At 42.0% G+C, this 27,164-nt stretch overlaps 1 protein-coding gene across 1 annotated transcript in view; it reads right to left on the bottom strand.

The window, feature by feature from the left end:
* The window catches only part of slc1a7b (solute carrier family 1 member 7b), a 79,462-nt gene that overhangs the window by 11,495 nt on the left and 40,803 nt on the right, over window positions 1–27,164 (bottom strand). Inside the window, exon 3 of the mRNA XM_034235008.1 lies at window positions 19,836–20,051. Within this exon, the coding sequence (XP_034090899.1) occupies window positions 19,836–20,051 (216 nt within the window). The remainder of the gene's footprint in view (window positions 1–19,835; window positions 20,052–27,164) is intronic.

The following is a 27,164-nucleotide window of genomic DNA, read 5'->3' as shown; positions in this document are numbered from 1 at the left end:
AGGCAAAGATATTTATTAGTATATTGTCTTCCAAAAGTTGTTTTTATACAATATTGTTCATCAAAACGGATCCAGTTCACTACAAAGCAGAATACCACTCAATAGTTTTACCCTATATTATGTTTACATTTTGGACCCTTTGGTACTATTCAGGTCAAATTGAATTGTACATGATTGGGGTTTAAAAAGCATTACAGAAATGTAAAAACTACATACACAATCCCAGACAAATATTGTCTTTACCCAAAAAGCATAATCGGGCCCCTTTAACAATAAAAGTGTAATTAGTTTTTTGTGATGAAGTTATAGTCTTTATTATTATAGCTATTTAGTTCTAAAGAGTTGGGTTTTATATTTATTCTTAACTATGATTGTTTTTCTTTGTGGCGGGGCATTTTGGCATCTGTACCAAATGTTTTTTTCCAATTCAATGTTCTTAGCAAGCCAAGGCCATGGAGCTTCAGATTGAAAAATATCCTTATATAATTTTTTCTATTTGTTTAATTAAAAACATCCCAAAAGGGTTAAAATAAATGGCAGTGAGTCATAGTTAGCAGGATTCAAGAATAACATCTTGTACTTTTATACAATCTGACAGAATACAGAGCAGGTGAAAAGTGAAACCTTTTTCCTGGTCGCAGTAGACCAATTATTAACCTTTCTACATAAAGAACGTAATGAAACAAATAACAAATACAAAATGAGATTATGATCGTGGTTATGTAATAAACTCAAGTTTACTTATCAATACTAAACCAAAATGTAATTTAATTTAAATTTAAATTATACCTCCTTTGAAAGTCTCGTTTTTAGTCTTACGCATCCGACCTGGAAAACTTTGCAGCCAATCTTATTTGTTACAGTGTACCGTGCACCAGGTCTTATTTATCAACTTTGGTACTTAAAACAGATAAAGTAATTATCGTAGGTGACTTTAATATTCATGTTGACGATGATAAAAATAGCCTTACTGTTGCATTTAACTCTATATTAGATTATGTTGGTTTCCGTCAGAGTGTAAATAAACCAACCCACTGCTATAATCACACTCTCGACCTTGTTCTGACTTATGGTATTGAAATTGAGCAACTATTAGTCGAACCGCATAATCCTGCTTTATCTGACCATTTCTTAGTAACTTTTGAAGTACTGTTACTAGACTACAAAGCATTAGTCAAAAGCTCCTGCAGCAGAAACCTATCTGTTAGTGCTATAGCCAAATTTAAGGAAGAGATTCCCCCAATACTTAACTCGATGGCATGTCTGCATGTAAGGGAGGAAACTTATACAAAATGTACACCACCCCAAATTGATCATGTTGTTGATAGTGCTACAGATGCGCTGCGAATAAAATTAGACTCTGTTGCTCCTTTGAAAAAGAAGAAAATAAAACAACAGATTAGCTTCATGGCATAATGCCGAAACCCGCAAAATAAAGCAAAAGTCGAGACAACTTGAAAGGATATGGCGTTCCACTAAACTTGAAGAATCTCGTTTAATTTGGCATATTACTCTCAATGAATATAAGAATGCACTGCGTAAAGCGAGAGCAGCCTACTACTCTTCATTAATAGATGAGAATAAGAATAATGCAAGATTTCTTTTCAGCACTGTAGCCAGGCTGACAGAGAGCCACAGCTCGATTGAGCCTTCTATTCCCATAGCACTCAGTAGTAATGATTTTATGTGCTTTTTTAATGATAAAATTGTTACTCTTAGAAACAAAACTAATGACCTCTTGCCTTTGACCAGTATAGTGTTATCAACAGCTCCCGGAAACGTAAGTTCTAATATTACACTAGATAGTAAACTAGAATGCTTTTCAGCCATAAACCTTGAACAATTAAATTCAATGATTCTCTCTTCTAAACCATCAACGTGCATGTTAGACCCAATTCCAACTAAGCTGTTGAAGGAAGTTTTTCCATTAATTAGCACTTCTTTATTAAATATTATGAATATGTCTTTATTATCAGGCTATGTTCCACAATCATTCAAAGTAGCAGTGATAAAACCGCTTCTTAAAAAGCACAACCTCGATCCAGAGGTTTTAGCCAACTATAGACCTATTTCTAATCTTCCGTTCCTCTCAAAAATTCTTTAGAAAGCAGTCGCAAAACAGTTGTGTGATTACTTAAAAAACAATGATTTATTTGAAGATTTTCAGTCTGGCTTTAGAACACATCATAGCAGAGAGACAGCTCTGGTTAAAGTCACAAATTACATTCTAATAGCCTCAGACAAGGGACTTTTCTCTATTCTTGTTTTGCTCGATCTCAGTGCTGCATTTGATACTATCGACCATGATATCTTATTGCAAAGACTAGAGCACTTAGTTGGCATGAAGGGAACTCTTTTAGGCTGGTTTAGGTCCTATCTATCTGAACGCTCTCAGTTTGTACATGTCAACGATGAATCTTCCATGCAAACCAAAGTTAGCCATGGAGTGCCACAGGGCTCAGTGCTCGGACCTATTTTGTTCACATTATATACGCTTCCGTTAGGCAATATTATAAGGAATCATTCTGTACATTTTCATTGTTATGCGGATGATACTCAACTATATTTATCAATCAAGCCTGATGAAATTAATCATCTAAATAAAATTCAAGACTGCCTCAAGGACTTAAAAATGTGGATGACCTTAAACTTTTTGATGTTAAACACGACCAAAACTGAAGTTATTGTACTTGGCCCGAAGAATCTACGAAACAAATTATCTAAAGATATACTAACTATGGATGGCATTAATTTGGCCTCCAGTGAGACTGTAAGGAATCGTGGTGTAATATTTGATTAGGATTTATCCTTTAACGCCCACATAAAATCAATTTCAAGAACCGCCTACTTCCATCTACGTAACATTGCAAAAATCAGGCATATCTTGCCTCAAAACGATGCAGAGAAACTAGTCCATGCATTTGTTACTTCAAGGCTGGATTATTGTAACTCTTTATTATCAGGGTGTACCAAGAAGTCAGTTAAGTCGCTTCAGCTGATTCAAAATGCTGCAGCTCGTGTACTAACCAGAGTTAGGAAAAGGGACCACATTACTCCTGTTCTGGCTGCTTTACACTGGCTCCCTATAGAACACAGGATATCATTTTAAATGCTTCTTCTCGCCTACAAAGCCCTTAATGTGCAGGCGCCATCTTACCTTAAATAACTCATTATACCCTACTGTCCTACTAGGGCATTGCGTTCCAAGAATGCAGGGTTGTTGGTTGTTCCTAGAGTCTCTAAAAGTACAATGGGAGCCAGAGCCTTTTCTTATCAAGCTCCACATTTGTGGAATCAGCTTCCAGTTTGTGTTTGGGCGGCAGACACCCTATCCGTTTTTAAGAGTGCGCTTAAGACCTTCCTTTTTGATAAAGCTTATAGTTAGGGCTGATTAGATTCAGCCCCTAGTTTTGCTGATATAGGCTTAGTTTGTCGGGGGACATCTTACTTCTTCCTTCTCTCTGTCTATACCTGTGTACTCTCATGTTCCGATTAACCCAGCTTCCCCAAATGTCTTTCTTTTTGGTGTCTATATACGCCAGGATCCGGAGTCATGGATGATCCTGTTGCTGCGGTCCTGTGTCCTGGATCGCGAGCCCTGGATCTTGAGTCGTGGCTGTGGTCCTGGATCATAAGTCCTGGATGGATATCCTCGTGGATTCATCTTCCTATTATACACACATGCATTTCCAAACATTTGGACTACCTATGTTGCAAATGTAGTATCTTTTCAATTTACACACGGCATCTATTGCACGTCTGTCCGTCCTGGGAGAGGGATCCCTCCTCTGTTGCTCTCCCTAAGGTTTCTCCCATTTTTCCCTTTAAACTGTGGGTTTTCTCTGGAAGTTTTTCCTTGTACGATGTGAGGGTCTAAGGACAGAGGGTGTCGTATTGTCATACTGATATTCTGTACAAACTGTGAAGTCCACTGAGACAAATGTAACATTTGTGATATTGGGCTATATAAATAAACATTGATTGATTGATTGATTGATGTAATACAGAATATGATACATTTACTTTTTTGTCTAAACAAACCAAATCGGACTGAAAATGTCTTGCTGGTCTGTTTGCCTGCAGTTGTGCAATACAGTGTTAACTCAGCACGACTGACCTCAAATCATATTGATATTTACAGTAGAGTCATACTTTGACATTTGTGTGACATTCTACCACATAAGAAAAAACGAGTAGCTGCAATACAATGAAATACATTTTCGCTGATAATACTTTTTCAACCATCAGCGATGCCACAGAACTGACTACTATTACTCACTATAAAGATGTAATTTACATCAACTCAACTGTGCTCTACTAGTGTTCCAAAAGGGTCATAGCATAGCAACTTCTTCTGAGCACCAGCATCTTTTTAAATTAAATGTCCTTAAAAACGTTTTTCAAATCCCACTGCCAATGTTGTGCCCCTCCGAGCACTTTAAATTAGAAATATAAATGTTTTTCAGAAAAGCCCCGGTAACGCCATATGGTCACAGACATAAGTTGTGTACGGCTTATAATACAAAGAACAGAAATACCCAATTTCTGAAATACAACCAACAACCTCCTTTCTATCCCCACACGAACCAAGCACTGAACCTGGGGGGACAGGGCCTTCTCCATCGCTGCCCCCACCCTCTGGAACTCCCTTCCACAACACATCAGAGACTGCACCGACCCCCCCACCTTCAAAATACTGACCAAAACACACCTCTTCAGACTGGCTTTTAATTGTGTTGCTGTTTAATATTTTTTTATATTTCGTTTTATCACCACTGTAAAGCGTCTTCGAGCACCTGAAAAAGCGCTTGGAAGTGAAATGTATTATTATTATTATTGTTGGGGAATAATTTGCCCTGCATGTCCTCCTTCGCCCTCTGACGCAGCTGACCAACCTTGAGCAGCCATTATCTCTCATAAGGAGGGGCTGCCCTAGCATGTTGTTGATGTTACCAGTTTATGACCGGGCAACTCTGAGCCATAAGCGACAACAACTGTGATTCAGTGTCCTCAGCTGTTTAGTCTATCTATTGAAGAATGTTGATTATTACACTCTGAACTAGTTAAAACCTCGAGCTACAGGAGGGTTCTTGAGGATTGATTGTGGCATCTCAACCGTGTGGTCAACTCGTGGCCCGTGACATGTCTTGTGAATTCTCCCGCCGAAGCTCCAAATAAACCGTCAGTGTTTGCCCTCAAAGCTCCAGCTCTCCTCGTGTCTCTGAGTCCTGACTCCAATTGCTTCAGAAGTTTCTCCCACAATTATTATGTTATTTTTTAAAGGTCACCGATTATGCAAAATCCACTTTTTCACGTCTTTTATACATAAACATGTGTCCCCTCTGTGTGAAGAGATTCTGAACGTTTCAGGAAAAAAGATTCTCTTACCTTTTGTCCTGATCCATTTATATAAAAACCTGTCTGAAGATGAGCTGATCAGATTCTGACCACTTTATGATGTCATAACAATTGTTTGGCTTGTGTTATTAGCCAATCACCAACCAAGGTAACACCCCCCACCTTATCACCTGAATCTCCTCCTAGAGCACCATTGTGTTCTTTTTAACCAAATCTCTCTCAGAGGGGCGTGGGAAGTGGCTCCTTATTTTCATCTAAAGTAACAGACAGAGAATCAGGACTTTTGAAACAGAGGGGATTATGGGACACTACAATGATCTGTTTGGTGTTTCAGACAATCAGAGACAGGTTCTGTATATATCTGAGACCTATAATATATTGATGAAAAACAGTGTGGACATATAAATAATGTTATCATGGCTAAATGTATTTTTTTTTGTTCAGGCTAGGGCAGTTAGACAGATAGATGAACAGTGTCATTGGTCCACAAGCGCAACAGATGTAGATGTATCCCAAAGCCCAATGCATACATTTTAGTTTGCTCTGCCTTCACGATAAGATCTGGCACCTGGTTACATTCAGAATGATTGTTGAGGCAAAGAAGGTCAGGAAATATCAATCTAAAGACACCCGCAACTTTTGACAAACAGCTTATAACAGAATTCAAAGGAAAAATGTCCCTATTAACATGCAGTAAGCAACAGGAAGTGATGTAAATCAGGGATTTTTAATCAGCTGTTTTTACAACTTTGGTCTAAAAATATATAACTTTTTTTCTCAAAATATAATACATTTTTATAAAAGAAAATAATAAAGATTAGTCAACTGTTTTTCTCCCACTGAACCAAAGAAGACACATCTAAAAATGTTGCTAGATCTTGGTTGCCAAATGATGACTTATTCTTGGATCTCCTAACCTATTTTTAAGTGGCCTTTGTACTTCATTGCAACATAATGGTGATGATAAAGTCTTTGTAAGTATTTTAGTTAGTATTAGTGATAGCCCAGTTTCAAACCATGTGTCCAGTACACATATTTGCTAATGAGGTAGCTATAATATGATGCTACCCTGCAGTATACAAAGTCATTCAAACTAGCTGCACATTTATCAGCTTTGATAACACTTTAATGCATCAATCATTATAAAACATATCATATCTATTCTGAGATGGACCAATCTGCTTAGTACTTTCACTTTTGATACTTTAAGTATATTTTGATGCTTATACTTTTGTACTTTTACTTGAGTAACATTTTGATTGCAGGACTTTTACTTGTAACAGAGTATTCCGACACTGTTGTACTTTTAATTAAGTGCAAGATATATCATATTACCATATTAGTAAAATCACAGACAAGTGCCTCTGTCTGCAGTACAGGAAACATACATACAATTGAATGTTTTCCACATTGAAATGCTGAAACAGTGTTCAGTTATTATGGTTTATAAATCTGGAACAAACTGCCAGAAATCTGCAGGTTCATGGAACTCTCACTTCCTATAAAATCGAGGTCTCTGGTGAACTTAATGCTTTTAATGTTTTTTTGTAAATCACTTCAAATTGCTGTGTTTTTAAAAACATGCTGCAAAAATAAATGTACCTTTCCTTAAACTCCGACATGCTACTGTTCGTTCCGGAATTATGATGTCCTTCTTACATTGCCATGGGAACATGCTTTGTATACATTGTACATGTTTGTTGTGTTTCATTCTTACAATTAATTACATGAAAAATACAACCGAAATGTTTACCATTTACCAAAACCATTAACTTGCGCTCAGAGATCAAAACACAAAATGTTTGAGGGAAACCAGCTGCTATTCTAATCTTCTTTAAACCCCTCAGAAATCATTTATTTGGTTTAAATCCTTTTCCGGGGTATGGGACAAAAATATAAAGGCCAATGGCCAAAGTGACCTCATGAATGATAAACTAGGGGCATGGCATTTTTGGAGACATTCATTTAGCAGAAGGTGAAGATTTGCTGATTCATGCTACTAAGTTGCATTATGGGAGATATACAGTAGCATTGAGCATGTTTAAATCCATACTAAGGACTAAAGTGAGGAAGTGCTCTGGGATGTATCGAGACTAGCCCTTTCTTTTGTTTATTGACAGACATTTCTTGGTGGTGTGTAAAAATGTAATGTTACCTTGAAGGGTAACACTTTATATTAAGGTACACAAATTAACCATCAACTAGTTGTTAATTAACATGCATATTAGCAGTATATTGGCTCTTTATTAGTCATTATAAAACACTTATTAATGCCTTATCCTACATGAGCATATTCTACAAGTAATAGGCTATTAGTTGAGAGTTTTTCCTCAATAACCCTCTAATTAGTGCTTATTTATTGCAAGTAAGGAAGTTGTTGTACATGAGTTCTGGTCTTAATATGCGCTGCTCAATATGGGCCTAATAAGGCAGTAGTACTACAAGAATAGTAAGTTTCCCATAATTACACACAAATATGATCTCTTCTTATGTAACAAGACATGAAACTGTGTTAATTGTGTCTAAATAACAAAAAATTAGGTAGCCTATTTATATCTAAGAATATGTTTCGGGGTATTGACAGTTCAGCTACCTGGTGGTATTGACCTGTATGTTTCATATTTGCACATTTATATTTTCGTGAAATTTGTACTGAAGGTTAGACAGGAAACCGGGTACAGGAAGTAGGAGAAAGTGAACTGAATAGCATGGCAGTAGACTGCTACTAATTTTTCCTGCAACCTGAAGAGTAAAAGGGTCAAGTCCGTCAGACAGCAATGACTGTAAGTGTAAGTTTAAGTGTACGCCTTACACTGTAAGCAGTGGTGGCGCCAGAGTATTTTTGTTGGGTAATCTATGGTAGGGTAGTGGTGGGGCTCAAGTCAGTATTTGCAATGTAATTACCATCCATCCATCCATCCATCTTCTCCCGCTTATCCGTGGTCGGGTCGCGGGGGTAGCAGTTCCAGCAGAGAGCCCCAAACTTTCTTTTCCCTGGCGACATCAACCAGCTCTGACTGGGGGATCCCAGGGCGCTCCCAGGCCAGCGAAGAGATATAATCCCTCCACCTGGTCCTAGGTCTACCCCTTGGTCTCTTCCCAGCTGGACGTGCCTGGAACACCTCCCTAGGGAGGCGCCCAGGTGGCATCCTAACTAGGTGCCCGAACCACCTCAACTGGCTCCTTTCGACGCGAAGGAGGAGCGGCTCAACTCCGAGTCCCTCCCTGATGACCGAACTTCTCACCTTATCCCTAAGGGAGACACCAGCCACCCTGCGGAGAAAACCCATCTCGGCCGCTTGTATCCGCGATCTCGTTCTTTCGGTCATGACCCATCCTTCATGACCATAGGTGAGGGTAGGAACGAAAATGGCCCGGTAGACAGAGAGCTTTGCCTTCTGGCTCAGCTCCCTTTTCGTCACAACGGTGCGGTAAAGCGACTGCAGTACCGCTCCGATTCTCTGAACCATCTCACGCTCCATTGTTCCCTCACTCGAGAACAAGACCCCGAGATACTTGAACTCCTTCACTTGGGGTAAGGACTCATTCCCTACTTGGAGTGGACAGTCCATCGGTTTCCTGCTGAGAACCATGGCCTCAGATTTGGAGGTGCTGATCCTCATCCCAGCCGCTTCACATTCGGTTGCGAACCGATCCAGTGAGTGCTGAAGGTCGCAGACCGATGAAGCCATTAGAACCACATCATCTGCAAAAAGCAGTGGTGCAATCCTTAGTCCACCAAACTGCAGACCCCCTCCCCCATGACTACGCCTCGAAATCCGATCCATGTATATTACAAACAGGATTGGTGACAAAGCGCAGCCCTGGCGGAGGCCAACCCTCACCGGAAATGGGTCCGACTTACTGCCGAGGACCCGGACACAGCTCTCGCTTTGGGAGTACAGAGATTGGATGGCCCTGAGTAGAGACCCCCTCACCCCATACTCCCGCAGCACCTCCCACAGTAACTCCCTGGGAACTCGGTCATACGCCTTCTCCAAGTCTACAAAACACATGTAGACCGGATAAGCGTACTCCCAGGCCCCCTCCAGGATCCTTGCGAGAATAAAAAGCTGATCCGTCGTTCCACGACCAGGACGGAATCCGCATTGTTCCTCCTCAATCTGAGGTTCGACAATCGGCCTGACCCTCCTTTTGAGTATCTTAGAGTAAACTTTACCGGGGAGGCTGAGTAGTGTGATGCCTCTGTAATTGGCACACACCCTCTGATCCCCCTTTTTAAAAAGGGGAACCACCACCCCGGTCTGCCACTCCTTCGGTACTGTTTCCGACTTCCACGCAACGTTGATGAGACGTGTCAACCATGACAGTCCCTCAACACCCAGAGCCTTCAGCATTTCCGGGCGGATCTCATCCACCCCCGGGGCTTTGCCACTGTGGAGTTGTTTGACGACCTCAGTGACCTCCCCCCGGGAGATTGGTGTGGATCCCCCGTCATACTCCAGCTCTGCCTCTAACATAGAGTTGTCGGGTTCAGGAGTTCCTCAAAGTGTTCCTTCCAACGCCCTAACACTCCATCAGTTGAGGTCAACAACGTCCCATCCTTACTGTACACAGCTTGGATGGTTCCTTGCTTCCCCCTCCTGAGGTGTCGGACAGTTTTCCAGAACAACTTTGGTGCCGCCCGAAAGTCCTTCTCCATGTCTTCTCCGAACTTCTCCCACACCCGCTGCTTTGCCTCGGCCACGGATGAGGCTGCTGCCCTTCGGGCCTGTCGGTGTCCACCAGGAGGTTCGAGGGTTACCGCCCCTTGAGGCACCTAGGACCTTGAGACCACAGCTCCCCGCCGCGGCTTCGGCAATAGAGGCTTTGAACACCGACCACTCTGGTTCAATGTCCCCAACCTCCACAGGAATGCCCGAAAAGCTCCGCCGGAGGTGTGAGTTGAAGGCCTCCTGAACTTGGGCCTCCTCCAGACGTTCCCAGTTCACCCGAACTACACGTTTGGGCTTACCAGGTCTATCCAGAGGCTTCCCCCGCCACTCGACCCAACTCACCACCAGATGGTGATCAGTTGACAACTCCGCCCCTCTCTTTACCCGAGTGTCCAAAACATACGGCCTCAGGTCCGATGATGATCATGGACCTTCTGCCTAGGGTGCTCTGGTACCACGTACACTTATGAGCATCCTTATGTTCGAACATGGTGTTTGTTATGGCCAATCCATGACTAGCACAGAAGTCCAGTAACAAACCACCACTCCGGTTCAGATCAGGGGGGGCCGTTCCTCCCAATCACGCCCCTCCAAGTGTCTCCATCATTGCCCACATGTGCGTTGAAGTCTCCCAGCAAGATTAAAGAGTCCCCTTCAGGAGCCCCATACAGGACTCTTTCCAGGGTCTCCAAGAAGGCTGTATACTCTGAACTGCTGTTGGGTGCATAAGCACACACAACAGTCAGAGTTTTCCCCCCCATAACCCGCAGGCGTAGGGAGGCGACCCTCTCGTCCACTGGGGTAAACTCCAACAACGAAGCACTGTCGCCCGGGTCTGGTCCGTCGAGACCCTCCGCTTTCACTGTCACCATTTTGGCAGCGCACCCGACCCCATCGCTGTTTCCCGTAGGTGGTGGGCCCGCGGGACGGAGAAGCGGAGGGGTTGCCCACGTTGCCTTTTCGGGCTGGGCCCGGCCGGGCTCCGTGGCAAGCCCGGCCACCAGACGCTCGCCGACGAGTCCTCCTTCTGGGCCTGGCTCCAGAAGGGGACCCCGGGCTTCCTCCGGGCCGGGTATCCTCACTTCTTGTGTCGTCTTTCATGAGGTCTTTTGCAATGTAATTACATACACGCTATATCGCCCCCCTTGACAGTGAAACGCCACACGTGAGGTTTAGATTATTTTCCTGTCTCAATCAAAATGGAACTGTATGAAATAAAACGCACATTTGTCTTGTAGTAAATAAAAAGGGATCACTGTGAACGTGACGTATGATAGTACACGTTGAAGATCCAATGGGGATACTGAATGGCGGTTCCGATTGATCTCAATCAGTAATGCATAACGCAGACCCAACGTTTCGTTGCTCTGATTGGCTGTAGGTCTATTCAAATTGCATTCGGAGGCATTTTGATCTGACCACGGCCGCGCTGATATTATAACGCCAGAGAATTTCCACACCTTTAGTGTTATTCCTTGCACCCCTCTTCTAGCATAACCCCGAATGGTCTCAACCATATTGCATCAGTAACGTGCACTTGTTGTTACAGCAGGATCAGTTTGTGTGTTGTGGACACGACCCGTATATTTTCGCAAGCCGTGTTCTCAACATTTAGCATTTTACTTATTGTTTAATTTAATTTGCTTACTTTAACATCATTTTTCATGGTGGGGCTGGCTGTAGCCTACCCCAGCCATACTCTGGCGCCGCCACTGACTGTAAGGATTAGTAACATGTATTGTGTTTATGTGATGACATTTGGAGATGTTTAAACACAATGAGAAAATGCGTTAGCAGCGCTGGCATTAGCATACACGGTATCTTTAGCATACATGCTAGCGTTAGCCATACTAGTCTGTAGGCCTATACATGCTTATTGCACAGCTAGCATTAGCTATATTTACCTTGTTTACACTTAGCGGTCCTATGTGTTAATCTGTGTATGTTACACTTGCATGTATGAGATCATTAAGTGCCTTGTAACTTATTTTCTTATAGTTTTTGTGAGGAATTGCAGTATCTCCTTCTCCTTTTTTCTGTTTGTCTGTCTTCCTGGCTGGGCGTGGTTGACCTACTTTCCGTTTCCCGCCAACTCACCTCCACTCCTGTTTCTCATCATCACTGATTACCACTACTCACCTGCTGCTGCTTAAAACTCCGGTTCGATCATCAGACTTCGCCAGTTCTTCGTATACTCACAGTGGTAAACTCCAGTTCCGGCTGACTAGAATTGCTAGTCTTTTTGTATACTCTTCCAGTTGGATTTTTTCATATACTAATCCTGTTCTGTTTTGTGCCTGTTCCAGAAACTCCATATTCCATTCCGTCCTGCCTGCCACGTCCAGCCCAACCTCCGTCTCAGCCCTGCTCCACGTTCTTCCCACTCTGTTGAGAGTTTACTTTGTCTCCTGCCTGTTTTTTGAGGACTTCAATAAATCCAGTCTTTTTGACACTTCACCTAAGTCTCCGTCCCAAGTGTTCTTGCATAGCGGGTTCAAGTTTTGAGGCTCTTTACGAGGAGCGTAACAGTTTTACTCCGTTTGAATGTCAGTGGACTGCAAATAAGTCAATAAAGGAGCATGGCTGCTCATTCCCTGGCTCTCAAAAGAGTATGGCTGGCTGTTTAATCTATGTTCACACTGAGACAGTACAACACATAGAGAGAATAGTACACCTATTGTGTAAGTACATGCTAGTGGATCGCCGGAGCCATTAGATTAACATTAACATGCTTATTGTAGTTGTAAGTGCAATGCCCTGCGGCCTGTAGCACCATCCTTGATGTAGCATATGTGTGGGGCGTCTGGCGCAGTGGTTTAGTGCGTTTGTGTTCGGATAAGGGAAGCACAGGTTCAAACCCCAATGCAGTCAGCTTGTCGCTGTGTCCCTGGGCAAGACATTTCACCCCAAATTGCTCCTGTGGGGATTTTCCACAGTATTGAGTATGTAAGTCACTTTGGATAAAAGCGTCTAACAAGTGACATGTAATCTATGTGTGGGCTAGACCTGTATTTTACAGGAAAGGAGTGAGCAAAGGGTAGAGTTGTCGATTCTTGTTCTGTTTTCTGTGTCTATCTTCCTCACCATGCTGAACACCCTCTCAGAGTTTCAGTTGCGTGCGCTACTAAAGAGTCACGCTACCATGGAAACCAAACAATGGTGTAGCTGTATTAAAGTCCGAGTGGAAACATTTGTGAGTAAATCTGATTTTGTCAGAAATCGGGAAAAATATGACCCCGGGAGGAAACCGGGAGAGGGCTAATGACTAATAAAGGGCCAATATACTGCTAATATGCATGTTAATTAACAACTAGTTGATGGTTAATTTGTGTACCTTAAAGGGGACCTAAATGCACTTTTGTACGTCTTTTATACATGAATATGTGTCCCCGGTGTTCCATGGAACTCACCAAGTGTCAGAAAACACAACCCTCTCTATTTTCCTCCATACCCAAATCTCTAAAAACGGGGCTGCAACGGATCTGATAAAAACTGATCCAGATTTGAACACTGTCCTGACGTCAGGACGGTGGCGCTACGGCTATTGGGCCAACTCTCCATCTATCAGGGGAATGTGGGGTTGGGCCACGGCCGGCCATTGCCGCTCGAAAGCGCTGGAGACGCTGTAGTACATGTGCCAGGCCTGTAAGTGGCGCTGTAGTCTGCCACAAAAGCAGCGAAGAAGACTTCCCGCTCATGGTTGCCCTTCTGTTTATTCTCCGCTGTGGCTCTTTTTCTCCCTCCCCGAGGCAAGCGTTTGCTCCCGCTGCTGTAATTACATTACAGTACATTGCATTTAGCTGACGCTTTTATCCAAAGCGACTTACAATAAGTGCGTTCGACCAACAAGATACAAACTTGAAGAAAACAGAATCATATAAGTACATCAGGTTTCATAGAGCTAAAACATTACAAGTGCTACTCAACTGGTTTTAGATAAGTCAGTCCTTTGTTAGTATATAAGTGCTTTGTTAGCAATTCTTTGTTAGTAATTCTATCGATCGAAGTGGAGTCGAAAGAGATGAGTTTTCAGTCTCCCCCATTCAATGCAATCCCTCCCCGTCGAGGCAAGCACTGTAATGCTCTCCGGTTAGTCCACCAGCAGATGACAAACACCCACCTCTCCGCCTCTTCCAAGGAACGAGGGGACCGTGTGGCAGAGTTTCAGTTAGGTTTTCTTTCGCCGGTCAAGATGTCCGTTAAAGTTTAAATCTTCCGGACAAAATTAGAAAAGTGCCGGTCAAAGGTCTTAGTATGGATTTAAACATGCTCAATGCTACTGTATATCTCCCATAATGCAACTTAGTAGCATGAATCAGCAAATCTTCAGCTTCTGTTGAATCAGGGGTGGGGAACCTTTTTCCTCTCAAGGGCCATTTCAATTTTTTCAACATCCTCCGAGGGCCGTACACATTATTGACCTCTGCTTAAAAATACTAAAATCACAGCCCATTCATTTGGCCTTTCTTTCATGCTGTGCAAAGAAAAAGCAACCTCTTAATCCAGATATCTTACCATGACTTGTGTATGCATGCACGTGCACGGTTGTGGCATGACCACCAAAACAGAAAGATATGGACACAAGATGTGTGCAAATGTATTTAGTTTCCTATCCATGTGAACATGATTTAAGAGGGGGGGACCTAACCTCCTCTAGGGGGGTCCGGGGGGCTCTTGTGTTAAATGAATGTCTCCTAACCTCTGTTGAGATCTTCATAGTATCAAGTGAATACTTAAAACGAAAGTTAATTATAAATCAAATATGATCAATCATATTCTTGTATAAACCCATAATGAGAATGCTTCTTGATGGTTTTTGAATATGTATGTTTGTTTACAATTTTATTTGTTGCTGTTTTGATAACTTTGCGTTTTAAAAAGAGGGTGTTGAGATCTCCATATCCGGTTGAATAATTCAAACGAAAGTTAGTTATAATCAAATATAATCGATTATATTCTTGTATAACCCACAATGAAAATGCTTCATATTTTAGGTTTTTCTATATTTACAGTATAAACAAAGTGGTTTGTTAAGTTGAGTGTAAGGCCTATAATGATTTATGGGTGTCACTGATAAGGGAGCAGGCAGTTTCTTCCCACTTCCCTCACAGCAGTACACAGGGAGGGGGGCTCCGGACTTAAGGAGAAACACACTGAGGCCCCAAAAAGTGGGTTATGTCATAGCCGAGAATAATATTTAGCAGGGGTCATGTCCTTTTTACACAAACATGGGAAGGTGTGTCTTATGCCATAGCCAATAGAATATGTCTGGTCATGTCCAGTCCTGTACATCAGAGGCCATGCCCAGTTTCCACAAATATGGGTGTGGAGGAGACGTTGTTGATCTTCTGTGTTTTGCCTCTGCTGGATCGATTGATATTGTGACCTCGGTGATGAGTGTCTGTGTTTTCCTTATATTTACAGTCTATGGTGTTTTAATGCTAAAGCATTACGGTTGTTGTTATTGTTAAGAATTGCTTTGTGATGGTGCCCTGTACTCCATGTATTAAGGTGCATTACTATGACATCCCCACGCTGTGTACGTAAATGTATGCGCTCACAGTGTTGCTCCGTGTGGTCTTCAGTATGTAATTTGACACTCCCCCTCTCTCTCTCCTCCCTCCCTCTCTCCCCCCCTCTCTCCCCCCCTCTCTTTCTCCTCCCCCTCTCTCTCCCCCTCTCTCTCTCTCTCCCCCCCTCTCTCTCTCTCCTCCCCCCCCTCTCTCTCTCCCCCCCTCTCTCTCTCTCTCCCCCCCCCCCTCTCTCTCTCCCCCCCACCTCTCTCTGCCCCCCCAGTTTTGTACACATAGAAACGCCACTGCGCGCCCGCCATCTCGCTGAAAGTCCTGACGTGCATTCGGGACAGCTCGCTTGCATGGCAGATTTTTATAGCTGCTTCACATGTCAGCTCCATTTCCCTTAGCAGCCTTTCTCTGACCTTTTTATCCTCCATGCCAAAAACGATCTGGTCCCGTATCATGGAGTCCCTCAGCGTAGCAAAGTTGCATGACTGTGCTTTTAGCTTCAGGTCAGTCAGAAAGCTATCAAAAGGCTCATGCTGCTGCACACGTGAACGGAATACATATCTCTCGTATGTTTCGTTCTTTCTGGGAGAGCAGTGGGCATCACATTTCTCGAGCACTTTATCCAGTTTGTCTTTATCAGCCTGCTCTTAATACACAAAAGTATTGTACACTTCTATCGCTTGTGGGCCTGCTATAGTTAGCAGTAGCGCTACCTTCCTAGCATCCGGCTAAGTTTCCAGTCCCATGGCCGTGATGTAAAGCTGGAACTGCTGCTTGAAGGTCCGCCAGTTGCTGTCGACATTTCCCGAAGGTTTTAGCGTCTCCGGTGGCTTTAATGAATCCATGTCGCTTGTCACAACTCCTCACTTAATGTGTTTTTATTTTACTTCATAATTTACTCCTGGTACCATGTTTTGTTAGTTGGTCTATTAAGGAACTGACTCGTGCTCCGTGCTAAAGTGTTAGCCAAGTTTAATCAAGACCTCTTGTTCGGGTCCCATGGTACATGGTCAGTGTTGTGCTAGTTACTTAAAACCAGTAACTAGTTACCATTACTAGTTACTTCATTTCAACAGTAACTCGGTTACTTTACTAGTTACTTAAACCCAAAAGTAATGCGTTACTGTGAAAAGTAACGTTTTAGTTACTTAAAGAAAGGGCTCCCATTAATGCCCTTATAGCCTTCATTTCAGTACTGTTATTGCATTGGAGAATAATACAATCTGTTGATCAACTTGACATGCATTATATGCAATCTGGATTGCATCGATATTAGCTGGCTTTCCATTTTTGTATATTCTTTCTCCAGGTAGTTGGAAAAAGTTTTCCGTCCCATATGCCGTGTGCCGCCCGGACATGCTGTCATGCTAACTAGCTCCCTGAAAGCAGGTGACTCCACTGTAGCAATAGCCTGCATGTGTTCTACAACATACCGTGCAATGGCTTTATCGACTTTTCCCTGGCTAGCAGTCCCTTGGTTAAAATCCAGCCGCTGTTGCTTAGGTTGAGGTGGAGTGGTGTCGGCTGAGTCTCTGTGGTCTTAGCTACTAGCTTCGTCCTAGCATGTTGTTTTTGCTTTTGTTTTAAGAGATTTGAATGACTGGTTTGGGCAGTAGATAAGATCTTTGACCCGCCAAGACACAACTTACATTTAACAGAAACTTTATTTTCTTTGTGCTCGACAAAAGTGAAATAGTGAGAATATCTCCAGGTGGAGAAACTAGACTTGAGCTCCGCCGCCGCCATGATAGTCTTGTTAGTAAACAACACAAACACGCCCACAGCCCGTCTCCGCATGTGACACAGGAAGTATCTAAGTACATTTACTCAAGTACTGTACTTACAGGTAAGTACAGTTCTCATCTCTGTTCGCCTGACTGTTGACTATATAAAAAAAACTAACGCAGTAACGAAGTAACGCACCATGTAGTAACGATAACTGCGTTACTGAATTTGATAAGTAATGCGTTAGAGTACTAGTTACTGCCAAAAATAACGACGTTACAGTAACGCGTTACTTCGGACACTGTACATGGTACATGGTACATGTGGATTTAAACATAGGTCACAACTATGTGTCGACACCTTGTGGTAGGAGTGTGTATCTATCTAATCAACACACGAGATAAGTGTATCTATCTAATCAACACACGAGATAAGTTTGTGCACTGGAGGCCATCCAGTTATTTTAGCCGGGCCGGCTAAAATGATTGGTTGTGCTTTTTACAGCGCCACGGCTTCCACAGATGAAAAAATGTTTTGTATTTATTCTCAAAGCATTTAATATATTCATTGCTATCGGGATGTTAAGAGCATTCCATGGAATATAACAAAAAAAACCTCTGTTTATATAAGCACCTCAGTAGATTCAAAACACTTGGATCAGTCCACATTTGGAAGGGCCATTCCTATCCCCCTTCACTATTAAGTGTATGTATGTTAAATATACATGTAATACATGTATTTATATCAAATATTCATGTGATATTAAGGGGGGGATACTCACGGAGGAGCTTATATAAACTGAGCACACCGTCACTGCTCACATCGAAGATAAAGAATGATGGCCATGTGCCAGGACTGGAACGTATCAGCTGTTTGGGAGGCTTCCGCCATTTTGACTTTATTTGATTTGGTAGTGCAATACTAAACATCTGCAGTATATACATTTATGATTCTGTGGTTCCAATGTGACAGCCTTCTTTATGACACATAGGTGGACACACACCTACTTTTAATTACACAATTCTACATCTCAGTTATTTTTTTAAATATTAAGACTTTAAACCCCAAACAACACAATTATTATTTTTATAAAAATATTTCTTACAATTCACATTTCTTGTAAGTCCTCAACTTCATTATCACACTACAGCTTTAAACTCTTAAGACTGTAACATATGGGACTCACCTCATTGAAATGAATTTTAAAAAGGACTTGTTATGTGTCTATACAGGTAGCCTATAGGTGTATAGTAGATGTAGGCCTACACACTCCAGATCGGTTTCCTTATATCTCATTCTGTTTCGGTTCCCTGCTGTGTCCCTTTTCTCAGAATCCATCACCTTTAAACCCAAACACAAATCCCCTGCGGCACAGATATAATCTGTAATTGTGTCAGTTTTCTGCGGATCATCCTTTCCCTACAGTCGACCTCACAGAGGCCGTCCTGAAGCGAGAGCACTTGACTTTGCGGATATAGATTGTTGTTTAGAGCAGGTGTGGAAGAAGTACTCAGATATTTAACTTAAGTACAAGTACCAGTATTAGACTGTTAAAGAACTCTGTTACAAATAAAATCCTGCAATAAAAATCGTAATCATGTCAAAGTATAAAAGTATTGAATGAACCTTCTGCTAGACCATATAGTAGAGCACACTTTGAGTCACCATATCTTACTTAAAAAAAAGTTGTACTTATTTCCACCAGTGTCAGCCAATTTCTACCGGTTGGTTGATGTATGTTATGCTTAAAGAGTCCACTAGATGCCCCTGTGTTTTTCACTAGCACAGATAGCAAGTTATCCTGTTCATAGGAAGTTAGCAACAACAAAATCACTTTGGTGAGACTTTCAAAGATAAACACACGTTTTTTTCTGCATAATTTAGTGTTTAAGGACTTGATGATCATAATTGTGTAACTTGATACAAAAAAAAGAAATCATTTTTTTTCCCAACATGCTCTAACAAACAGTTGATTAGATACGTTATGGTAAAGTTAGTGAACTAAGCTAAGTCATTAAAATGGCCTATTTGCTAGAAAATGATAACACTTCTGACCATTTATTGTTGTTAATTTGACATGTTAAATGTTTCATCATTATGTTGATGAAATAACTTTAGAAGTATGATTTTAAGCGACATCTTGTCCGTTTGGTAGAGGCCTATTAAAAAAATTGTGGGCTCCTTTGTAAAAAAAAACATTGATGTTTTTATTATTGGCCCAAGGATATTCAAAATGTAAATAAATTATTTTTTCATTGCTTTTTTCTTGGTAAGGACTTTAAAGGGTAGCAAAAATACTCATTCAACAGTATGGCCAGTTTCTAAAATCCAGCAAAAGTGTAAAGTAGTATTATGTGCAAATACTCAAGTGAAGTACCTCATTTATCAAAAGTGCAGAACTTGAGTAGATGTACTTAGGTACATTACAATAATGGTGTAGCGATATCCTTATAGCCAATCAATTATGCAGCATGAGCTCCACCTGTACTGTTTCAGTCAAACACTGTCTCAAGGTCAGCTGATGTTCAGTCAGATGTTTTGGTGGTCTTACCGAATAAGGTCCAGCAGAGCGTCAGCAGAACTCATGATGGGCTTTCCGCTGTCCTCAGAGTCCTCTTTCTGTGCCGCTCCGCCTGGGTGGATGATGGAGACCATGACGATCCCCACCACCACGGCCACAAAGGTGGTCCACAGGTAATAAGACACTGTGATCAGGCCCAGCCGACTGGAGCACTTGGCGTCGAGGGCAGCAAGTCCCGACATCAAACTGCAAAAGGAAACATCCCAGTTAGTGCTTTATGCCTCTATCCCCGAGGGAAAAATACCATGCATGTAGATGATAATAATGTTGTTAATGATTGTGAACTTAATTTGTACAGCATCCTTTTTTCGAGAAACGCAACACAACATGCTTCACAATAAGGGAAAATACACATTCATAAATTGCCATAATTATTAAAAAGAAAACGGTAGATAAGAAAAATGTATAATTAAATATAATACATAAAATACACAAAATAAATGAAAAGAAAAACGAGGAATAATACAATGAATATCAGTTCCCATTTTTTAGGCATTCATACATCAATATAAACTGCAGCAGCACCTTAGGTCTCCATTCTCTTCTACTCAGTTATTTTCTTTCTCGACAGGTGTGGAGAAATGCTTTTTTAAAAATAAATTGGCGCATTTGTGTCTGAGGCTATATTAAACACCACAGAACCTACTTCGCACGCTGGTCCAAGTCACATCCAAACAGCCATTTTTTAGATGCCTCAGAACATTGGTTGCATGTAATATTGAAGCAATACATCAGTTAGCAACCCATTCTTCCTTTGTCAATCAAGTTTTTATGATTATATTGCATAAAACGCATAATCCTGTACATTCGAAATGTCAATTTTCAGCATGGATGTCTGAGTCAAGCAAATGCATATAGAAATAGTTTTATCAGGCCTAAGACCTTGGACAAAACTCATCACCTATTCAAGGCTGTACAATCTTTCAATTGATCTGAAAGCTTCAGACATAAAACCTGGACATTCATTCAGACAGTGGATTCCTGAGTGAAGCCAATGCATTTAGAAATGGTTTTATGAGGCTTTAGACCTCGGACAATGTTCTGAATTTATACAAGAATATGAAATCCTTTGATCTCTCCGAACCTTCAAACTTGCTTTAAGAAAACAACTTCCCCACAAGGTTCTGCTGTGTAGCCCATCTGGAGATTGCAACTTTTTTTACTTGACGTTGGGTTTGTTAAGATTTCATGGATGATGAAATTGGATCTCGGAAATTGTGATTGTGATTGTTTTGCCAACTTTTATTTTTAAGGTACGAAATGACTTTATTTAAATCTCCACTGAACTAACATTTAGTGCGGAGGAAAAGGATATAATTGTCAGTTTCAGGAAAAACTACAAACAGCTGTTTCCCAGCCTAAAAGTAAACTTAAAACATCAGTTGGACATACGTAGATGTACAGAACACAAGTTCTCCAAATTAAGCAACAACATACTGTAGGCTGGTTGTCCATGTCCTGTAGAACGACACAGCAAGGCCTTTTCTGATCTGATGTCTGATTGGTAGGACAGCATCATTTGACTGTGCTTTCCAAAATCTGTTTTATGAGAAGCTTATGCTGTGTTTGATGACTATAAGCAAGTTTATGGAACAAAAACCACATTGTAAGGTTTGGGTTAAAATAAGTACAAAGTTCATCGTCCATCCAGCTCGTCCTCCCCCCTTTGTGGAAGTTTCACTATGTAATAAATTAATGTCTTCTGACTTCCTCGTGTGTTATAATTACATCAACTGGTTGGTAGCTTTGTTTATAAGGAGCAGCAGTTTAGACCTGCAAATGTACTCGTTGACGTCGCCACCTTCAGGCAAAGAGAGTAACAGCTACTGCATCATAAGACTTCTCTTTTCTTATCCTTTGAGGTTTGACGTTAATGTTAAAACAAACAATACAAAACGCAATCGCTCTGTCATTGAACAAAATAAATAATGAGAGGCAAACTTGTAAAACAATTCAGTTTTTAATGCGGTTGCTAAACCTGTACAAATACAACAACAAGACGCTGTGTGAAATGCACCTCTTACTGCACTGGCAAGCAAATTGTGTCTCAGTGCAGAGGTAAATGCAGTAATGTCACATTGCAATGTATTTTAATTATTCATTATTGCATGGTTTTTATGTGTTTGTGTGTGTGTGTGTGTTTTATACCTTTTTATTGTGTAATTTTCCCTGAAATGTGTTTGCCTTTTTAACTGGTTTTAAGTTAAAGGGCCCATGTCATGCTTTTCCGGTTATCACCCGTCCCCTTGTGTGTTATGAAGGTTTTTCTGCATGTAAACGGTCTGCAGAGTCACAAACCCTCAAACTACACCCTGTAGCGAGTAAAACTCTAACACAGAAAATACCTGTCTATGCTGCCCCAGAACGCCTCGTTGGAGATTTCTCTTTTTCCATTGTTTTCTTCCTGGGTACAGTGACGTGCCCATACCCAAATGGACCCATTGGTCCAAATGGACCAATCCCTGGAGCCGTTACGTTACGTCCGTGGATTGGTCCAAATTGACCAATCCGCGGACTTCCTCACACACACACATTCAATCTTTTCTCAGCTGCAGCTCCGCCGATTTCTCCTCCCTGAGACGGCGGAATGCGGAGAGGCTGTGAGCAGGGCCGGACTGGGACAATAAATCAGGCCGGGAATTATACACCCAGCCAGGCCACTACCAGTTTTCTTTTGTGCCATTTTCCTGGATTTATTTGTCAATATTTACAGCGTTGCTGCCCATAGTGATAGCCCTAAACTTTAAATCTACTACCCCAGGTAGTTATCCAGTGGCCACAAAAAATATATTTACACACGTAAGGTCATCATCTTAATAGTTTTGTATGCTCATCCGTGAGTAATGTCTACAGCTGAATGCGGCGATTACCATGTTGTTCAGCAAAACGCCTCACAAACGTATTAAGATCAACAGCTTTAGTGCGTTTTGATTCAATGCTGAGTACAGCCAAACTGACAGTCTCTTCTCTGTCAGTGTAGACCGCAAATACCTCATTCCTTCAGTGCTTGGGTCCGAATGCTTCTCGTTTTGCGCCGTCCCCACTCCCCAAATTAAATCGCCGCCAATCATATGTCCACGCTTGCGCCAGGACCGGGGGAGGGGTTACATGACGTGCATCTTGTGCTGCATTCACTTGCACTCGGACATTAGAGACTTTCTCTCATAAATTTCTGAGCCACAACTTTTCTTTCAAAACAAAGCTGCCAACTGGGGTGGCAGCTGGGGTGGCAAGGCCTATTTTTAGGGTGTCAGTTACCACCCTAGTAGGTGAAACTAGGCTACTAGCTACAGTACAGATGGAACTAGATGAGCTGTTAACTCTCGCTCTGATTTTTTTTTTTAAAACTCTCGCTCTGACTCAGACAGGTTGAAAGAGATGAGATAATATATGATATATGATACAATATACCCCAGCCCGGTAAGATTTTTTTTTTTAATGTTGGACTTAAAGAGCTTGTGACAGCCTCCCAACAACTGTTGTGCAATGAAATATTGGGCTACTAGTCATCTCGAACCGTCAGTTTAAAAAAGAAGGTGCGATACCGTTCCGATAAATATCAATAATTTCGAACATCGCGGGGAAATTCCTTCCACTCATTTTGAAGTTTTGGGGGAAGCCGGAAGTGACGTCAATGCGGGAACGCTTCACTGTGCGGTGAGAGAGCCAAACACGGACAAAGTGTGTTGTCATGCGTAGAAATGGTGAATTACTGAGTTTAGGCCATAGACTGTATATATAAATGGACGTAGTGTCCGTGACGTCATCCATAGGATTCTGCAGAGTTGCCGTGAAGCCCTTAGTAGGCGGAGTCGGCCACTAACGGCTTGACAGCAACGTCAGAGTCTAATCCCGCCTGCTCCAAATAAGGGCAAAGAGGCGGAGCCGAGGCGGGACCTGCTGCCTCCGAACTGGAAGTAAACAGAGCTAGCTCAGGCTAAGAAGCTAAGCTAACATGAAATACATGCATACCAAGTTACTGCTAACAGTGTAGTTCCCCTATATAAACGTTACATTCATAATCAAATGAGACAATCTGCAAGAGAATTAGCTATATTTTATTATTCTTAATGCTTGTCATTCACACGTTGAGAAAAGACGGACTCCACCGCCCGGACCTAACGGAGCCGCATTGGGCTAGCTCCGGGACGCCGGCTGGAGCTAGCCCCCTGCGGCTCCGTTAGCTCCGGCGGCCACCACTGGGATAATTGGGTCCCCTATTAACATTTGCTCCCGTTTAGCATTATGGGCGTCATAGCCATAGACTATAAAAGTCTTACCCAAGGCTGAATCATAAACTAAAATGTATATGTATGCATAAAGGGTTACGTCCTTAGCTGGCTAATAAGTAACAAGCTAAGCTACCAAGCACACAAACACCTGCGAACGGGGTTAACATGTATAATATTATCATTTTAGACATCTTGGAAGTTCTGTTAGTACATTCAAGCGCACATCACGACATTTTAATTGTCTGGTATTTGTAACAATATTCTCTAAAAGGCACAATCACCACGAACACGGCTAAAGCTAAAGGGTCAAGTACAGTGCTATGACTAACTAACGTTGTCGCCTCTATGGTTGTAGCCTAGCAGAGTGGACAAGTTGCTGTTAGCTGACAGTGAGGCATGTACGTGTCCATCAACGTGACCACGCCCTAATTTATGCAAAAACTTTAAGACCTAATATAAATAAAAGGGTCGTGTTAGAAAACAATTCACTCACAGATTCATAATCATGAAGGTGGAATCTAACTATATCGATAATAATATTTATTGCATCCATGGGTAGAAACATGTTTTTTTCTGCTGTAAAGTTGGGCATTTTAACATGGGGGTCTATGGAAATTGCTCCTTTCTGCAGCCAGTCCCTAGCGGCCCATGTATGAACTGCAGTGTGTGGCACTTCCGTATTGGCTTCCCGGCTGTTCCCCAGAGTTTGCCGCTTGGTTTAGGCACGTTAATAACGTTGTAATGAAGTTGACTACAGTATATTCATATTTGTCAGTGCTTTCATGTCAATTCGGCGAACATAAACATAAATGATCGTGGTGAAGATGATGATTACATTAGGATTCAAAATCGGTAGTGAGAGCTGCTGAATTTCCTCCCGTCGGATGTGATATAAAAACAAATCGATTATTTTTGTAGTTGTAAACTCAAGTGGATGAAACTACATTTATTTGTGCTTTCATGTCAATTCGGCGAACATATGATACATTAAATGATCGTGAGGATGATGATTGAAAAATCGTTTGTTTGAGCCGGTCTGCATTTCCTGATGAGAAAACAAACCGATGCTTTTTGTAGTTGTACACCAACATGGATTAAACGTGTGTTTTTTTACCACAATGTTGGGGAAATTAATGGATAAAATGCACGGATTATTATTATTATTATTCCCACTCCGATCGGGACACTAGGTCCACCGTTTCCCCGGCATCGAGGCTCCCCCGTTGACAGTTTACGTGGGCTGGGCTGGGTGCAGTGGCGGACTGGCCATCGGGACGAATCCCGATGGGCCGGTAACGAAGTGGGCCGGTCGGATAAGTCACTAGCACATCCCCCACTCCCCCCGTTGACAACTTACTAGCGGTACCGAAGTGGGCCGGTTGAGAGTCCCGGGCTGATTTTTAGTCCCAGTCCACCACTGGCTACATGACCGTATTATCGCCCATATTGACGCACCTAATTCCTAAACTTCTAACAGATACAACATAAACCGATCCTTCAGCCTCATATGAGCTCTCAGACACGTTCAAAATTAAACTGTCATCGCTGTCTGAGCTTGCTGCTGTGTGCACCATCGTGCGTTTACATGCAGATGCTGGGATCCTGAACGGTGCAGCTGGAGGCAGTGGCGGTTCTAGACCAATTTGACTGGGGGGGCCACTGGGGGGCCAGTTATTTTCTGAGGGGGGCACAATAAATGCAGGACGAAAAAGAGAACTAGACAGTATGAAGTAATTGCGCATAAGAAAACAATGCAATACAGTTATTGGTATTTGTTTCACTACACTTATTTATTTCAGATAGATCTTACAGTTATTACTGTTAGCTTCAGCTTAAATTATAGTGCAATGTTTGCACTCACACCATATTTATATAAAAATAAAGGCCATGAACAGTTACATCTCTACTTTACATAAGGGTGTCTGCACAATCTCACATTAGCAACAAAATCCTGCGGTTTTTGACAAACCGAGTACCAGAAAATATACATTTAAAAAAAACAAAAAAAAACCTTTTCATTGTTAGGGGGGCCACAGGGGGGTCAGAGGTCAGTGTTAGGGGGGCACTGCCCCCCCCCCCCTAGAACCGCCCCTGGCTGGAGGGCTGTGCCCGCAATGACGTCACACATAATTTGGCGGGACTTGAAGAATCCCCGAGAAGATCCAGAATATGGTCAACATTGTAGGGCAGATTAATGGTTATCAAAGTACAAATATCCAAAATCAGTTCAGTAACGATTTTCAAGGGGACAATATTTACTCAAATTGATGGGTTTGGATGATGGGGGAAACTCGTGTCACAGGCTCTTTAAATGCATCAATCTGGTGCACTTTGAGGGGGAAATTAAAGAGACTACACCCATATGAAACAGAACTGTGCACATTTAAATAATCATAAAATCATAAGAACATGGCCATAACCAATAACATACCATATCCAATATGAAAAAACATTGAAACTTGTTTATTTATTTGTTTTTGGTTCATTTATAGTTGTGAGTGTGTCTGGGCTCCTGAATCAGCCTCTCCTGTCTCCCTTCTCTCCCCCCTCTCCCTCCTGCTCCTCTTTGAGGCATCAGCAAAGACTAGTTTTAGCTCTCAACACGTTTTTAAAGTTTATCTTGCCTTTTTTCACCTAGTTAACTTTTTTTTGGTATTATTCATGCATATTTTACTAATCACTCCCCCTTCAAATGGAAATATGTGTTTACATAAATGGTGACCAAACCGTTTGAGACCCACAGATCATTTAGACCAAGTTAATCTAAACACTCCGAGTCCTTTAGCTCACCTGAGCTGTAGTTATCAGTCTCTCAGTCTGACAGGAGAGGACTCTCCTCCACCTTGTTGACAGCTCATTATATCCGTTAGTGCAGCTAGCTAGCACCAGATGCTAACAACAACAATACACGTAACCGATGCGCGCGCTTTCTCTCTCGCGCCAGACATACTGGTCAGCTAAATGCAATGTAATGTAACATACACACCCTCCCGAGCTTGAATGACACACAGAGACCAATCGAGGGCATTAGTATGATCTGTATGAAAGTGGCCATGTCGGCAGGCCA

This window comes from Gymnodraco acuticeps, unplaced genomic scaffold (assembly GCF_902827175.1).
Source record: "Gymnodraco acuticeps unplaced genomic scaffold, fGymAcu1.1, whole genome shotgun sequence".
Lineage (NCBI taxonomy): Eukaryota > Metazoa > Chordata > Actinopteri > Perciformes > Bathydraconidae > Gymnodraco > Gymnodraco acuticeps.
This window is presented reverse-complemented; position numbering and strand designations above follow the sequence as displayed.